The sequence below is a fragment of the Anomaloglossus baeobatrachus genome, chromosome 2, assembly GCF_048569485.1.
Source record: "Anomaloglossus baeobatrachus isolate aAnoBae1 chromosome 2, aAnoBae1.hap1, whole genome shotgun sequence".
NCBI classification, from domain to species: Eukaryota; Metazoa; Chordata; class Amphibia; order Anura; family Aromobatidae; genus Anomaloglossus; species Anomaloglossus baeobatrachus.
Genome location: NC_134354.1, coordinates 793,941,389 through 793,959,349, shown reverse-complemented (window position 1 = coordinate 793,959,349; position 17,961 = coordinate 793,941,389). Strand labels below are relative to the sequence as shown.

The following is a 17,961-nucleotide window of genomic DNA, read 5'->3' as shown; positions in this document are numbered from 1 at the left end:
GCCATTCTTTCTATACTGGCTGCCCTTCTTTCTATACTGGCTGCCCTTCTTTCTATACTGGATGCCCTTCTTTCTATACTGGTTACCCTTCTTTCTATACTGGATGCCCCTCTTTCTATACTGGCTGCCCTTCTTTCTATACTGGTTGCCCTTCTTTCTATACTGGTTGCCCTTCTTTCTATACTGGCTGCCCTTCTTTCTATACTGGCTGCCCTTCTTTCTATACTGGCTGCCCTTCTTTCTATACTGGCTGCCCTTCTATTTCTATACTGGTTGCCCTTCTTTCTATACTGGCTGCCCTTCTTTCTATACTGGCTGCCCTTCTTTCTATACTGGCTGCCCTTCTTTCTATACTGGCTGCCCTTCTATTTCTATACTGGCTGCCATTCTTTCTATACTGGCTGCCATTCTTTCTATACTGGTTGCCCTTCTATTTCTAGACTGGCTGCCATTCTTTCTATACTGGCTGCCCTTCTATTTCTATACTGGCTGCCATTCTTTCTATACTGGCTGCCCTTCTATTTCTATACTGGTTGCCCTTCTTTCTATACTGGCTGCCCTTCTTTCTATACTGGCTGCCCTTCTATTTCTATACTGGTTGCCCTTCTTTCTATACTGGCTGCCATTCTTTCTATACTGGCTGCCATTCTTTCTATACTGGTTGCCCTTCTTTCTATACTGGTTGCCCTTCTATTTCTATACTGGCTGCCATTCTTTCTATACTGGCTGCCCTTCTATTTCTATACTGGCTGCCATTCTTTCTATACTGGCTGCCCTTCTTTCTATACTGGCTACCCTTCTTTCTATACTGGATGCCCTTCTTTCTATACTGGTTACCCTTCTTTCTATACTGGATGCCCCTCTTTCTATACTGGCTGCCCTTCTTTCTATACTGGTTGCCCTTCTTTCTATACTGGTTGCCCTTCTTTCTATACTGGCTGCCCTTCTTTCTATACTGGCTGCCCTTCTTTCTATACTGGCTGCCCTTCTTTCTATACTGGCTGCCCTTCTATTTCTATACTGGTTGCCCTTCTTTCTATACTGGCTGCCCTTCTTTCTATACTGGCTGCCCTTCTTTCTATACTGGCTGCCCTTCTTTCTATACTGGCTGCCCTTCTATTTCTATACTGGCTGCCATTCTTTCTATACTGGCTGCCATTCTTTCTATACTGGTTGCCCTTCTATTTCTATACTGGCTGCCATTCTTTCTATACTGGCTGCCCTTCTATTTCTATACTGGCTGCCATTCTTTCTATACTGGCTGCCCTTCTATTTCTATACTGGTTGCCCTTCTTTCTATACTGGCTGCCCTTCTTTCTATACTGGCTGCCCTTCTATTTCTATACTGGTTGCCCTTCTTTCTATACTGGCTGCCCTTCTTTCTATACTGGCTGCCCTTCTTTCTATACTGGCTGCCCTTCTATTTCTATACTGGCTGCCATTCTTTCTATACTGGCTGCCATTCTTTCTATACTGGTTGCCCTTCTTTCTATACTGGTTGCCCTTCTTTCTATACTGGTTGCTCTTCTTTCTATACTGGCTGCCCTTCTTTCTATACTGGCTGCCCTTCTTTCTATACTGGTTGCCCTTCTTTCTATACTGGTTGCCCTTCTTTCTATACTGGTTGCCCTTCTTTCTATACTGGATGCCCTTCTTTCTATACTGGTTGCCCTTCTTTCTATACTGGCTGCCCTTCTTTCTATACTGGCTGCCCTTCTTTCTATACTGGCTGCCCTTCTTTCTATACTGGCTGCCCTTCTTTCTATACTGGCACCACCCTCCTCTCGACTCTTTATAAAATTTCTGTTACAGAGATTATGGTCTGATATGATAACATCAGTGAGGATCTCTGTAGCCATGGAAATAAATGTGAATGTGTCCTGCCCCTTTAATACCGGTCAGCTGACCTCTCACCTTCCTCGTGTTCTCTGTCCTCGGCTCCTGAGCTGTCAGGCATTGCTGGGTTTGGTTCGGCTTCGGCAGTGACAGCTTCAGGCGTCTCCTCCTGAGCCACAGCCTCGGTGGTCTCTGCACTCTGACCTTCGGGATGAGCGTCCGGCGGAGCAAGGTCAGATCCTGTCACCTCATCAGGTTCTCCAACCACTACAAAAGATGGTAAAACCTGTGATGTCATCAGCAGGGGAGGGACCTAGCCCACCCCCGCACAGAGATCTGCCACGCCCTCGAGCTGACAGCACATAGACCCAGGTGAGAGGCGAGCAGGCAGCAAAAAGTCCCAAGAATGTCACACAGAGGAACAGGGTAGTCTTAAGGGAACAGAGGAGTCCTGAGGAAAATAGAGAAATCTGGAGGAAAACATAGAAGAATGGGAGGATAGAGACTTCCGAAGGAGTAGGAGGAGGACAGAGGGGTCCGATGTAGGAGGAGGGGTAGGAGGACAGAGTGGTCCGATGAAGGAGGAGGAGTAGACGGAGGATAGAGGAGTGTGATGTAAGAGAAGGAGTAGGAGGAAAGGAGGGGTCAGGAGGAGTAGATGGATGACACAGAGGTACGTAGGAGAAAGAGGACACAGGGGTCCAGAGGAGTAGATGGAAGACAGAAGGGTCCGGAGGAGAAAGGACAGAGGGGTCCGGAGAAGAAAGAGGACACAGGGGTCCAGAGGAGTAGATGGAGGATGGAGGGATCCGGAGGAGAAAGAGGACAGAGGGGTCCGAAGGAGACACAAAACAGAGGGAATGGAGGCGAAACAAGACAGAGGGGGACGGAGGAGAAAGAGGACAGAGACGGATAGAGAAGAAAGAGGACATATGGGGGTGGAAGAGAAAGAGGACAGAGGAGTCTCTCCACAGCAGTCAGTAGACTGAGTGCCCAGCAGACTGCTCTCTTATCTGTAAGGGCAGACTGACTATTCAGGTAAGCACCGTGGCCTCTGCCAGTCCGTAGAAAATGATCTGTGACCACATTGGCTTCTTCTCTGACCATTCCTCTGGGCCAGGCGCTGTAGGTGTTACCCAGCATGGTATAGCCTATCCTGGGGGGCTCTATCTGTCCGTACCTGGGGCGGGCGGCTGCACCTCTACCGTTGGTGACCACTGGGTGAGGCTGCTGATCTTCTCTGGATTCCACCGTGTGACGGGCACCGCCAGGGGCTCGTCCTCCTCCTCTTCCTCCTTCTCCTGTGTGATGAGCAGGATGATATCAGGGTCACAAGCCATGATGGCCCCCCACTACCACATCTACCACTATAATCACTCCTCAGTATGGAGACCCCCGGCAGGTGCTCGGTATCAGACAGTTATCTAGTCTGATATGTGGCCCCCATGGGTCGAGGCCCGCAGTAATCTCACAGCACACACTGCACTCCATGCACAGACACTGCACACCAAGCGCAGGACCTGGGACACAGCAGAGGCGGTCAACACCGAGGCCTCGATTACAGGGGGGTCCTTGTATGCCGTGGTGGAGGCAGCCCCCGCTCTCCCTGGGCTGGGATCAGGTTGCTGGGGGCACAATGGGGAGAGATGTTACAACACTTGAATATGTACACCAGGTGAGCGATCAACACCGAAGAGGGCGCACGTCTCCGGACCCTCGTCACACCCCTGTCCAGACCACTGTGTATGTACACCAGGTGAGCGATCAACACCGAGAAGGGCGCACGTCTCCGACCCTCGTCACACTCCTCTCCAGACCACTGTGTATGTACACCAGATGAGCAACCAACACCAAGGAAGGCGCACGTCTCCGACCCTCGTCACACTCCTCTCCAGACCACTGTGTATGTACACCAGGTGAGTGATCGTCACAAGGAGGGCGCACGTCTCCGGACCCTCGTCACACTCCTCTCCAGACCACTGTGTATGTACACCAGGTGAGTGATCGTCACAAGGAGGGCGCACGTTTCCGACCCTCGTCACACTCCTCTCCAGACCACAGTGTATGTACACCAGATGAGCAACCAACACCGAGGAGGGCGCACGTCTCCGACCCTCGTCACACCCCTGTCCAGACCACTGTGTATGTACACCAGGTGAGTGACCAACACCGAGGAGGGCGCACGTCTCCGACCCTCGTCACACTCCTCTCCAGACCACTGTGTATGTACACCAGGTGAGTGACCAACACCGAGGAGGGCGCACGTCTCCGGACCCTCGTCACACCCCTCTCCAGACCGCTGTGTATGTACACCAGGTGAGTGACCAACACCGAGGAGGGCGCACGTCTCCGGACCCTCGTCACACCCCTCTCCAGACCACTGTGTATGTACACCAGGTGAGTGATCGTCACAAGGAGGGCGCACGTCTCCGGACCCTCGTCACACTCCTCTCCAGACCACTGTGTATGTACACCAGATGAGCAACCAACACCAAGGAAGGCGCACGTCTCCGACCCTCGTCACACCCCTCTCCAGACCACTGTGTATGTACACCAGGTGAGCGATCAATACTGAGGAGGGCGCACGTTTCCGACCAGGTGAGTGATCGTCACAAGGAGGGCGCACGTCTCCGGACCCTCGTCACACTCCTCTCCAGACCACTGTGTATGTACACCAGGGGAGTGATCAATACTGAGGAGGGCGCACGTTTCCGACCCTCGTCACACTCCTCTCCAGACCACAGTGTATGTACACCAGATGAGCAACCAACACCGAGGAGGGCGCACGTCTCCGACCCTCGTCACACCCCTGTCCAGACCACTGTGTATGTACACCAGGTGAGTGACCAACACCGAGGAGGGCGCACGTCTCCGACCCTCGTCACACTCCTCTCCAGACCACTGTGTATGTACACCAGGTGAGTGACCAACACCGAGGAGGGCGCACGTCTCCGACCCTCGTCACACTCCTCTCCAGACCACTGTGTATGTACACCAGGTGAGCGATCAATACTGAGGAGGGCGCACGTTTCCGACCAGGTGAGTGATCGTCACAAGGAGGGCGCACGTCTCCGGACCCTCGTCACACTCCTCTCCAGACCACTGTGTATGTACACCAGGGGAGTGATCAATACTGAGGAGGGCGCACGTTTCCGACCCTAGTCACACTCCTCTCCAGACCACAGTGTATGTACACCAGATGAGCAACCAACACCGAGGAGGGCGCACGTCTCCGACCCTCGTCACACCCCTCTCCAGACCACTGTGTATGTACACCAGGTGAGTGACCAACACCGAGGAGGGCGCACGTCTCCGACCCTCGTCACACTCCTCTCCAGACCACTGTGTATGTACACCAGGTGAGTGACCAACACCGAGGAGGGCGCACGTCTCCGGACCCTCGTCACACCCCTCTCCAGACCACTGTGTATGTACACCAGGTGAGTGATCGTCACAAGGAGGGCGCACGTCTCCGGACCCTCGTCACACTCCTCTCCAGACCACTGTGTATGTACACCAGGGGAGTGACCAACACCGAGGAGGGCGCACGTCTCCGACCCTTGTCACACTCCTCTCCAGACCACTGTGTATGTACACCAGATGAGCAACCAACACCGAGGAGGGCGCACGTCTCGGACCCTCGTCACACCCCTGTCCAGACCGCTGTGTATGTACACCAGGTGAGTGACCAACACCGAGGAGGGCGCACGTCTCCGACCCTCGTCACACTCCTCTCCAGACCACTGTGTAAGTACACCAGGTGAGTGACCAACACCGAGGAGGGCACACGTCTCGGACCCTCGTCACACTCCTCTCCAGACCACTGTGTATGTACACCAGATGAGCAACAAACACTGAGGAGGGCGCACGTCTCCGGACCCTCGTCACACCCCTCTCCAGACCGCTGTGTATGTACAACAGGTGAGTGACCAACACCGAGGAGGGCTCACGTCTCCGGACCCTCGTCACACCCCTCTCCAGACCATTGTGTATGTACACCAGGTGAGTGACCAACACCGAGGAGGGCGCACGTCTCCAGACCCTCGTCACACTCCTCTCCAGACCACTGTGTATGTACAAGAGGCGAGCGACCAACACCGAGGAGGGCGCACGTCTCCGGACCCTCGTCACACTCTTCTCCAGACCACTGTGTATGTACACCAGAGGAGTGATCAATACTGAGGAGGGCGCACGTCTCCGGACCCTCGTCACACTCCTCTCCAGACCACTGTGTATGTACACCAGGGGAGTGATCAATACTGAGGAGGGCGCATGTCTCCGGACCCTCGTCACACCCCTCTCCAGACCACTGTGTATGTACACCAGGTGAGTGACCAACACCAAGAAGGACGCACGTCTCCGACCCTCGTCACACTCCTCTCCAGACCACTGTGTATGTACACCAGGTGAGTGACCAACACCGAGGAGGGCGCATGTCTCCGACCCTCGTCACACTCCTCTCCAGACCACTGTGTATGTACACCAGGTGAGCGATCAAACACCAAGGAGGGCGCACGTCTCCGACCCTCGTCACACTCCTCTCCAGACCACTGTGTATGTACACCAGGTGAGTGACCAACACCGAGGAGGGTGCACGTCTCCGACCCTCGTCACACTCCTCTCCAGACCACTGTGTATGTACACCAGGTGAGTGACCAACACCGAGGAGGGCGCACGTCTCCGACCCTCGTCACACTCCTCTCCAGACCACTGTGTATGTACACCAGGTGAGTGACCAACACCGAGGAGGGCGCACGTCTCCGACCCTCGTCACACTCCTCTCCAGACCACTGTGTATGTACACCAGGTGAGTGACCAACACCAAGAAGGACGCACGTCTCCGACCCTCGTCAAACTCTTCTCCAGACCACTGTGTATGTACACCAGGTGAGTGACCAACACCAAGAAGGACGCACGTCTCCGACCCTCGTCACACTCCTCTCCAGACCACTGTGTATGTATACCAGGTGAGTGATCGTCACAAGGAGGACGCACGTCTTGTGACCATCGTCACACTTCTCTCCAGACCGCTGTGTATGTACACCAGGTGAGCGATCAACACCGAGGAGGGCGCACGTCTCCGGACCCTCGTCACACCCCTCTCCAGATCGCTGTGTATGTACACCAGGTGAGCAATCAAACACCAAGGAGGGCTGTGATGGTGTGATATTGTGTGTTGAGTATCATTTTGTATAGGTTCATATTTTAGGCATGGAGCTCTGTCCATTCTTTGTATTATTTGTCCTGTCTGCAGGTTTATAAGCCCCTTCTGGGCTTGTGTCCCTAGGTGTGGGGGAAGGGGGCCTAGAATCCACCCAAACTCTCTTTACCTGGAAGATTATTCATTTTGGCTGAGAAAGACACCAGAGAAGGAGTAAGATTGATCCTCTGAGGGAGAAGCGGACACCCCAGAGAGACTGTGAGAAACCTCGATTCCCCTGGAAACGAACTGCTGGAAGATTGTGACCGATTTATCCTCTGTGGGAGAAGCTGACACCCCAGAGAGACTGTGAGAAACCCTGATTTCCCTGGAAAAGAACTGCTGGAGGATTGTGACCGATTTATCCTCTGTGGGAGAAGCTGCGGCTCCCCAGAGACACCTGGACATTTATCACTTACTGGACTGTATCCGTGTTCCTGAACTACTTTACCCTCTGTGTGGTGGATTACTTGATGAACCTACTGGATTGCATGGAATAAATATTCTTTGGATTGTTCACTCATCTCTCGCTCTGTTGATTGAGTGATACTGGAGAAGGACCCCGTCACAACTGGTGGCAGCAGTGGGATTTGGAGCGATGACCAAAATCAAACCTTTTGGCCACAACCATAAACGTTACATTTGGAGAGGTGTCATCAAGGCCTATTTTGAAAGGGACACCATTCTTACAGTAAAGCACGGAGGTAGATCGCTGATAATGTGGGGATGTGTGAGCTACAAAGGCACAGGAAACTTGGTCAAAGGGAACATGAATGCAGCACGTTATCAGCAAATACTGGGGGCAAATTTACAGTCATCAACCCAAAAGCTGCACATGGGATGGACTTGGACATTCCAACATGACAACGATCCAAAACACAAGGCCAAGTCGACCTGTCATTGGCTACAGCAGAACAAAGTGAAGGTTCTGGAGTGGCTAGCTCAGTCTTCTGACCTCAAAATCATTGAGCCGCTCTGGGGAGAACTCAAGAACACAGTTCATGAAAGCCCAGAAATTTACAGGAACTGGAGGTGCCAAGAAGAATGGGCGGCTTCACCATGTGACCAAGAAGAATGGGCGGCTTCACCATGTGACCAAGAAGAATGGGCGGCTTCACCATCTGAGAAAATAAAGCGCCTCATCCACAACCACCACAAAAGACTTCAAGCTGTCATTGATGTTAGAGGGGGCAACACACGGTATTAAGAACTGGGGATGGGAACTTTTCATCAGGGTCATTTGGATGTTTTTGGTTGTCATTATGATTTATATAGAGAAAACCCAGTAGATGACAATAAAATGTCTTCACCCGACCACTGACCATGAGTGGGAAAAAGATTGTGTTATCATTCATATTCTCTGAAAAAAGGCCAAAAAAGCAAAAAAATCTGCCGGGGTGTGTAAACTTTTGAGCACAATTGTATATATGGGGTCTGGAGGTTATTCACTGGGGGCGAGGGGCTGAAGGTTATAAATAGGGGAATCAGAGGTTATATATGGAAGCTGCAGGATATATATGGGGGAATCGGAGGTTATATATGGGGGGCTGAAGGTTATAGACGGGGGCCCTAAGATTATATATGGGGTACCCCACCTCCACCTTGCTGGTGTCTGAGTCGGAGTGGCGCTCTCTCCCCTTTACTGATCCAGCCTCTGGCCCATCCATCTGCCCATCAAGAGTCACTCTTATTTCATCAGTCCATAAAACCTGTGAAGAATCAGTCTTCAGATATCTCTTGGCCCAGTCTTGAGGTTTTATCTTCTGTTTCTTGGTCAGAGGTGGTGGTTTTCAGCCTTCCTTACCTTGGCCTGTCCCGGAGTATGGCACACCTTGTGCTTTTTGATACTCCAGTAACGTTGCAGCTCTGAAATATGGCCAAACTGGTGACAAATGGCATCTTGGCAGTTTCACGCTGGATTCTCCTCAATTCATGGGCAGTTATTTTGCGCCTTTTTTGCCCAGCACGCTTCTTGCGACCCTGTTGGCTATTTGCCATGAAACACTTGATTGTTCGGTGATCACACTTCAAAAGTTTGGCAATTTCCAGACTGCGGCATCCCTCTGCAAGACATCGCACGATATGGACTTTTCAGAGCCGTCAAATCTCTCTTCTGACCCATTTTGCCAAAGGAAAGGAAGTTGCCTAATAATTGCGCACCCCTTATATAGGGTGTTGTGTCATTACACCGCACCCCTCCTCATTACACCGCACCCCTCCTCATTACAGAGAGGCACATCACCGGAGTTACTTCATTGGTAGTTGGCTCTCACTATACAGCGAGTAGGACGACATGTATAACAAGTATCATGTGATCACAATACGCATCTGCCTAATAATTCTGCACACAGTGTATGGGGGGACTGAAGTGATATATCGGGGGCTGGAAGCTATATATGGGGGGGGTCGGATGTTATTCACTGGGGGCAATGGAGGGGCTGGATGATAGAGTTCAGTGATTAGGACGCGGTGCTAATACTTTTTTCTTCTCTCCTATAAAAAGGTCTCAGACTTTTGCTTCCTGCTGTAGTGAATTGTGGGACTTGTAGTGTTTAACCCTGCAACGTCCAGCACGCTCATATCTGGAATCATCCCCTGCGGTGTGGAGCAGCGGGGGTGTCATGTATTGATTGGGGGAATTCCGCAGCTCTGGGGTGACCGGTCTCCTTGGTCAGCAGTGTTGGGGTGCTCGATGCTCCCCGCACCGGGGGACGGGGGATGGGGCGGTGATGTCTGACGCCGGCTCTCACCTGCTCTGCCTGCACATAGGATCCGTGCTGCTCACAGCCGATGTCAAATATGTATTTCCGGGTCCCAGAATCTACAGAGAAGACAGAAAGGAAGAGAAACGTCAAGAAACGTCCGCAACGTCTGGAGGAACGGCCACAGAGGTGACTCAACTATGAGCTTTCTCCATATCTCTCCTGACACTGCTCAGATCTATGAGCTCAGAGGAGAGGACACTGACACACTGGAGCAGACCCTCAGCTGCAGGCAGTACACACAGCCGACTCTGAGCTCAGAGGAGAGGACACTGACACACTGGAGCAGACCCTCAGCTGCAGGCAGTACACACAGCCGGCTCTGAGCTCAGAGGAGAGGACACTGACACACTGGAGCAGACCCTCAGCTGCAGGCAGTACACACAGCCGGCTCTGAGCTCAGAGGAGAGGACACTGACACACTGGAGCAGACCCTCAGCCGCAGGCAGTACACACAGCCGGCTCTGAGCTCAGAGGAGAGGACACTGACACACTGGAGCAGACCCTCAGCTGCAGGCAGTACACACAGCCGGCTCTGAGCTCAGAGGAGAGGACAGTGACACACTGGAGCAGACCCTCAGCTGCAGGCAGTACACACAGCCGGCTCTGAGCTCAGAGGAGAGGACACTGACACACTGGAGCAGACCCTCAGCTGCAGGCAGTACACACAGCCGGCTCTGAGCTCAGAGAGGACACTGACACACTGGAGCAGACCCTCAGCTGCAGGCAGTACACACAGCCGGCACTGAGCTCAGAGGAGAGGACACTGACACACTGGAGCAGACCCTCAGCTGCAGGCAGTACACACAGCCGGCTCTGAGCTCAGAGGAGAGGACACTGACACACTGGAGCAGACCCTCAGCTGCAGGCAGTACACACAGCCGGCTCTGAGCTCAGAGGAGAGGACACTGACACACTGGAGCAGACCCTCAGCTGCAGGCAGTACACACAGCCGGCTCTGAGCTCAGAGGAGAGGACACTGACACACTGGAGCAGACCCTCAGCTGAGGCAGTACACACAGCCGGCTCTGAGCTCAGAGGAGAGGACACTGACACACTGGAGCAGACCCTCAGCTGCAGGCAGTACACACAGCCGGCTCTGAGCTCAGAGGAGAGGACAGTGACACACTGGAGCAGACCCTCAGCTGAGGCAGTACACACAGCCGGCTCTGAGCTCAGAGGAGAGGACACTGACACACTGGAGCAGACCGTCAGCTGCAGGCAGTACACACAGCCGGCTCTGAGCTCAGAGGAGAGGACACTGACACACTGGAGCAGACCCTCAGCTGCAGGCAGTACACACAGCCGGCTCTGAGCTCAGAGGAGAGGACACTGACACACTGGAGCAGACCCTCAGCTGAGGCAGTACACACAGCCGGCTCTGAGCTCAGAGGAGAGGACACTTACACACTGGAGCAGACCCTCAGCTGCAGGCAGTACACACAGCCGGCTCTGAGCTCAGAGGAGAGGACACTGACACACTGGAGCAGACCCTCAGCTGCAGGCAGTACACACAGCCGGCTCTGAGCTCAGAGGAGAGGACAGTGACACACTGGAGCAGACCCTCAGCTGCAGGCAGTACACACAGCCGGCTCTGAGCTCAGAGGAGAGGACACTGACACACTGGAGCAGACCCTCAGCTGCAGGCAGTACACACAGCCGGCTCTGAGCTCAGAGGAGAGGACACTGACACATTGGAGCAGACCCTCAGCCACAGGCAGTATACACAGCCGACTCTGAGCTCAGAGGAGAGGATACTGACACACTGGAGCAGACCCTCAGCCGCAGGCAGTACACACAGCCGGCTCTGAGCTCAGAGGAGAGGACACTGACACACTGGAGCAGACCCTCAGCCGCAGGCAGTACACACAGCCGAATCTGAGCTCAGAGGAGAGGACACTGACACACTGGAGCAGACCCTCAGCCGCAGGCAGTACACACAGCCAGCTCTGAGCTCAGAGGAGAGGACACTGACACACTGGAGCAGACCCTCAGCTGCAGGCAGTACACACATCCGGCTCTGAGCTCAGAGGAGAGGACACTGACACACTGGAGCAGACCCTCAGCTGAGGCAGTACACACAGCCGGCTCTGAGCTCAGAGGAGAGGACACTGACACACTGGAGCAGACCCTCAGCTGCAGGCAGTACACACAGCCGGCTCTGAGCTCAGAGGAGAGGACACTGACACACTGGAGCAGACCCTCAGCTGCAGGCAGTACACACAGCCGGCTCTGAGCTCAGAGGAGAGGACACTGACACACTGGAGCAGACCCTCAGCTGCAGGCAGTACACACAGCCGGCTCTGAGCTCAGAGGAGAGGACACTGACACACTGGAGCAGACCCTCAGCTGAGGCAGTACACACAGCCGGCTCTGAGCTCAGAGGAGAGGACACTGACACACTGGAGCAGACCCTCAGCTGCAGGCAGTACACACAGCCGGCTCTGAGCTCAGAGGAGAGGACAGTGACACACTGGAGCAGACCCTCAGCTGCAGGCAGTACACACAGCCGGCTCTGAGCTCAGAGGAGAGGACACTGACACACTGGAGCAGACCCTCAGCTGAGGCAGTACACACAGCCGGCTCTGAGCTCAGAGGAGAGGACACTGACACACTGGAGCAGACCCTCAGCTGCAGGCAGTACACACAGCCGGCTCTGAGCTCAGAGGAGAGGACACTGACACACTGGAGCAGACCCTCAGCTGCAGGCAGTACACACAGCCGGCTCAGAGGAGAGGACACTGACACACTGGAGCAGACCCTCAGCTGCAGGCAGTACACACAGCCGGCTCTGAGCTCAGAGGAGAGGACACTGACACACTGGAGCAGACCCTCAGCTGAGGCAGTACACACAGCCGGCTCTGAGCTCAGAGGAGAGGACACTGACACACTGGAGCAGACCCTCAGCTGCAGGCAGTACACACAGCCGGCTCTGAGCTCAGAGGAGAGGACACTGACACACTGGAGCAGACCCTCAGCTGCAGGCAGTACACACAGCCGGCTCTGAGCTCAGAGGAGAGGACACTGACACACTGGAGCAGACCCTCAGCTGCAGGCAGTACACACAGCCGGCTCTGAGCTCAGAGAGGACACTGACACACTGGAGCAGACCCTCAGCTGCAGGCAGTACACACAGCCGACTCTGAGCTCAGAGGAGAGGACACTGACACACTGGAGCAGACCCTCAGCTGCAGGCAGTACACACAGCCGGCTCTGAGCTCAGAGGAGAGGACACTGACACACTGGAGCAGACCCTCAGCTGCAGGCAGTACACACAGCCGGCTCTGAGCTCAGAGGAGAGGACACTGACACACTGGAGCAGACCCTCAGCTGCAGGCAGTACACACAGCCGGCTCTGAGCTCAGAGGAGAGGACACTGACACACTGGAGCAGACCCTCAGCCGCAGGCAGTATACACAGCCGACTCTGAGCTCAGAGGAGAGGACACTGACACACTGGAGCAGACCCTCAGCTGCAGGCAGTACACACAGCCGGCTCTGAGCTCAGAGGAGAGGACACTGACACACTGGAGCAGACCCTCAGCTGCAGGCAGTACACACAGCCGGCTCTGAGCTCAGAGGAGAGGACACTGACACACTGGAGCAGACCCTCAGCTGCAGGCAGTACACACAGCCGGCTCTGAGCTCAGAGGAGAGGACACTGACACACTGGAGCAGACCCTCAGCTGCAGGCAGTACACACAGCCGGCTCTGAGCTCAGAGGAGAGGACACTGACACACTGGAGCAGACCCTCAGCCGCAGGCAGTACACACAGCAGGCTCTGAGCTCAGAGGAGAGGACACTGACACACTGGAGCAGACCCTCAGCCGCAGGCAGTACACACAGCCGGCTCTGAGCTCAGAGGAGAGGACACTGACACACTGGAGCAGACCCTCAGCCACAGGCAGTATACACAGCCGACTCTGAGCTCAGAGGAGAGGACACTGACACACTGGAGCAGACCCTCAGCTGTAGGCAGTACACACAGCCGACTCTGAGCTCAGAGGAGAGGACACTGACACACTGGAGCAGACCCTCAGCTGCAGGCAGTACACACAGCCGGCTCTGAGCTCAGAGGAGAGGACACTGACACACTGGAGCAGACCCTCAGCCGCAGGCAGTACACACAGCCGGCTCTGAGCTCAGAGGAGAGGACACTGACACACTGGAGCAGACCCTCAGCTGAGGCAGTACACACAGCCGGCTCTGAGCTCAGAGGAGAGGACACTGACACACTGGAGCAGACCCTCAGCTGCAGGCAGTACACACAGCCGGCTCTGAGCTCAGAGGAGAGGACACTGACACACTGGAGCAGACCCTCAGCTGCAGGCAGTACACACAGCCGGCTCTGAGCTCAGAGGAGAGGACACTGACACACTGCAGCAGACCCTCAGCTGCAGGCAGTACACACAGCCGGCTCTGAGCTCAGAGAGGACACTGACACACTGGAGCAGACACTCAGCTGCAGGCAGTACACACAGCCGACTCTGAGCTCAGAGGAGAGGACACTGACACACTGGAGCAGACCCTCAGCTGCAGGCAGTACACACAGCCGACTCTGAGCTCAGAGGAGAGGACACTGACACACTGGAGCAGACCCTCAGCTGCAGGCAGTACACACAGCCGGCTCTGAGCTCAGAGGAGAGGACACTGACACACTGGAGCAGACCCTCAGCCGCAGGCAGTACACACAGCCGGCTCTGAGCTCAGAGGAGAGGACACTGACACACTGGAGCAGACCCTCAGCTGCAGGCAGTACACACAGCCGGCTCTGAGCTCAGAGGAGAGGACACTGACACACTGGAGCAGACCCTCAGCTGCAGGCAGTACACACAGCCGGCTCTGAGCTCAGAGGAGAGGACACTGACACACTGGAGCAGACCCTCAGCTGCAGGCAGTACACACAGCCGGCTCTGAGCTCAGAGGAGAGGACACTGACACACTGGAGCAGACCCTCAGCTGCAGGCAGTACACACAGCCGGCTCTGAGCTCAGAGGAGAGGACACTGACACACTGGAGCAGACCCTCAGCTGAGGCAGTACACACAGCCGACTCTGAGCTCAGAGGAGAGGACACTGACACACTGGAGCAGACCCTCAGCTGCAGGCAGTACACACAGCCGGCTCTGAGCTCAGAGGAGAGGACACTGACACACTGGAGCAGACCCTCAGCTGCAGGCAGTACACACAGCCGGCTCTGAGCTCAGAGGAGAGGACACTGACACACTGGAGCAGACCCTCAGCCGCAGGCAGTACACACAGCCGGCTCTGAGCTCAGAGGAGAGGACACTGACACACTGGAGCAGACCCTCAGCTGCAGGCAGTACACACAGCCGGCTCTGAGCTCAGAGGAGAGGACACTGACACACTGGAGCAGACCCTCAGCCGCAGGCAGTACACACAGCCGGCTCTGAGCTCAGAGGAGAGGACACTGACACACTGGAGCAGACCCTCAGCTGCAGGCAGTACACACAGCCGGCTCTGAGCTCAGAGGAGAGGACACTGACACACTGGAGCAGACCCTCAGCTGCAGGCAGTACACACAGCCGGCTCTGAGCTCAGAGGAGAGGACACTGACACACTGGAGCAGACCCTCAGCCACAGGCAGTACACACAGCCGACTCTGAGCTCAGAGGAGAGGACACTGACACACTGGAGCAGACCCTCAGCTGCAGGCAGTACACACAGCCGGCTCTGAGCTCAGAGGAGAGGACACTGACACACTGGAGCAGACCCTCAGCTGCAGGCAGTACTCACAGCCGGCTCTGAGCTCAGAGGAGAGGACACTGACACACTGGAGCAGACCCTCAGCTGAGGCAGTACTCACAGCCGGCTCTGAGCTCAGAGGAGAGGACACTGACACACTGGAGCAGACCCTCAGCTGCAGGCAGTACACACAGCCGAATCTGAGCTCAGAGGAGAGGACACTGACACACTGGAGCAGACCCTCAGCTGCAGGCAGTACACACAGCCGAATCTGAGCTCAGAGAGGACACTGATACACTGGAGCAGACCCTCAGCTGCAGGCAGTACACACAGCCGGCTCTGAGCTCAGAGGAGAGGACACTGACACACTGGAGCAGACCCTCAGCTGCAGGCAGTACACACAGCCGAATCTGAGCTCAGAGGAGAGGACACTGACACACTGGAGCAGACCCTCAGCCGCAGGCAGTACACACAGCCGGCTCTGAGCTCAGAGGAGAGGACACTGACACACTGGAGCAGACCCTCAGCTGCAGGCAGTACACACAGCCGGCTCTGAGCTCAGAGGAGAGGACACTGACACACTGGAGCAGACCCTCAGCTGCAGGCAGTACACACAGCCGGCTCTGAGCTCAGAGGAGAGGACACTGACACACTGGAGCAGACCCTCAGCCGCAGGCAGTACACACAGCCGGCTCTGAGCTCAGAGGAGAGGACACTGACACACTGGAGCAGACCCTCAGCTGCAGGCAGTACACACAGCCGGCTCTGAGCTCAGAGGAGAGGACACTGACACACTGGAGCAAACCCTCAGCTGCAGGCAGTACACACAGCCGGCTCTGAGCTCAGAGGAGAGGACACTGACACACTGGAGCAGACCCTCAGCTGAGGCAGTACACACAGCCGGCTCTGAGCTCAGAGGAGAGGACACTGACACACTGGAGCAGACTCTCAGCTGCAGGCAGTACACACAGCCGGCTCTGAGCTCAGAGGAGAGGACACTGACACACTGGAGCAGACCCTCAGCTGCAGGTAGTACACACAGCCGGCTCTGAGCTCAGAGGAGAGGACACTGACACACTGGAGCAGACCCTCAGCCGCAGGTAGTACACACAGCCGGCTCTGAGCTCAGAGGAGAGGACACTGACACACTGGAGCAGACCCTCAGCCGCAGGCAGTACACACAGCCGACTCTGAGCTCAGAGGAGAGGACACTGACACACTGGAGCAGATCCTCAGCTGCAGGCAGTACACACAGCCGGCTCTGAGCTCAGAGGAGAGGACACTGACACACTGACACACTGGAGCAGACCCTCAGCTGCAGGCAGTACACACAGCCGGCTCTGAGCTCAGAGGAGAGGACACTGACACACTGGAGCAGACCCTCAGCTGCAGGCAGTACACACAGCCGGCTCTGAGCTCAGAGGAGAGGACACTGACACACTGGAGCAGACCCTCAGCTGAGGCAGTACACACAGCCGGCTCTGAGCTCAGAGGAGAGGACACTGACACACTGGAGCAGACCCTCAGCTGCAGGCAGTACACACAGCCGAATCTGAGCTCAGAGGAGAGGACACTGACACACTGGAGCAGACCCTCAGCTGCAGGCAGTACACACAGCCGACTCTGAGCTCAGAGGAGAGGACACTGACACACTGGAGCAGACCCTCAGCTGCAGGCAGTACACACAGCCGGCTCTGAGCTCAGAGGAGAGGACACTGACACACTGGAGCAGACACTCAGCTGCAGGCAGTACACACAGCCGACTCTGAGCTCAGAGGAGAGGACACTGACACACTGGAGCAGACCCTCAGCTGCAGGCAGTACACACAGCCAGCTCTGAGCTCAGAGGAGAGGACACTGACACACTGGAGCAGACCCTCAGCCGCAGGCAGTACACACAGCCGGCTCTGAGCTCAGAGGAGAGGACACTGACACACTGGAGCAGACCCTCAGCTGCAGGCAGTACACACAGCCGACTCCGAGCTCAGAGGAGAGGACACTGACACACTGGAGCAGACCCTCAGCTGTAGGCAGTACACACAGCCGGCTCTGAGCTCAGAGGAGAGGACACTGACACACTGGAGCAGACCCTCAGCTGCAGGCAGTACACACAGCCGGCTCTGAGCTCAGAGGAGAGGACACTGACACACTGGAGCAGACCCTCAGCTGCAGGCAGTACACACAGCCGGCTCTGAGCTCAGAGGAGAGGACACTGACACACTGGAGCAGACCCTCAGCTGCAGGCAGTACACACAGCCGGCTCTGAGCTCAGAGGAGAGGACACTGACACACTGGAGCAGACCCTCAGCTGAGGCAGTACACACATCCGGCTCTGAGCTCAGAGGAGAGGACACTGACACACTGGAGCAGACCCTCAGCTGCAGGCAGTACACACAGCCGGCTCTGAGCTCAGAGGAGAGGACACTGACACACTGGAGCAGACCATCAGCTGAGGCAG

At 55.7% G+C, this 17,961-nt stretch overlaps 1 protein-coding gene across 1 annotated transcript in view; it reads right to left on the bottom strand.

The window, feature by feature from the left end:
• RSPH1 (radial spoke head component 1) overlaps window positions 1-17,961 on the bottom strand; it is a 58,989-nt gene that overhangs the window by 1,882 nt on the left and 39,146 nt on the right. Inside the window, exons 6-8 of the mRNA XM_075337692.1 lie at window positions 9,787-9,857; window positions 3,017-3,137; window positions 1,915-2,103 (exon numbers count right to left, since the gene is read on the bottom strand). Of these exons, the coding sequence (XP_075193807.1) occupies window positions 1,915-2,103; window positions 3,017-3,137; window positions 9,787-9,857 (381 nt within the window). The remainder of the gene's footprint in view (window positions 1-1,914; window positions 2,104-3,016; window positions 3,138-9,786; window positions 9,858-17,961) is intronic.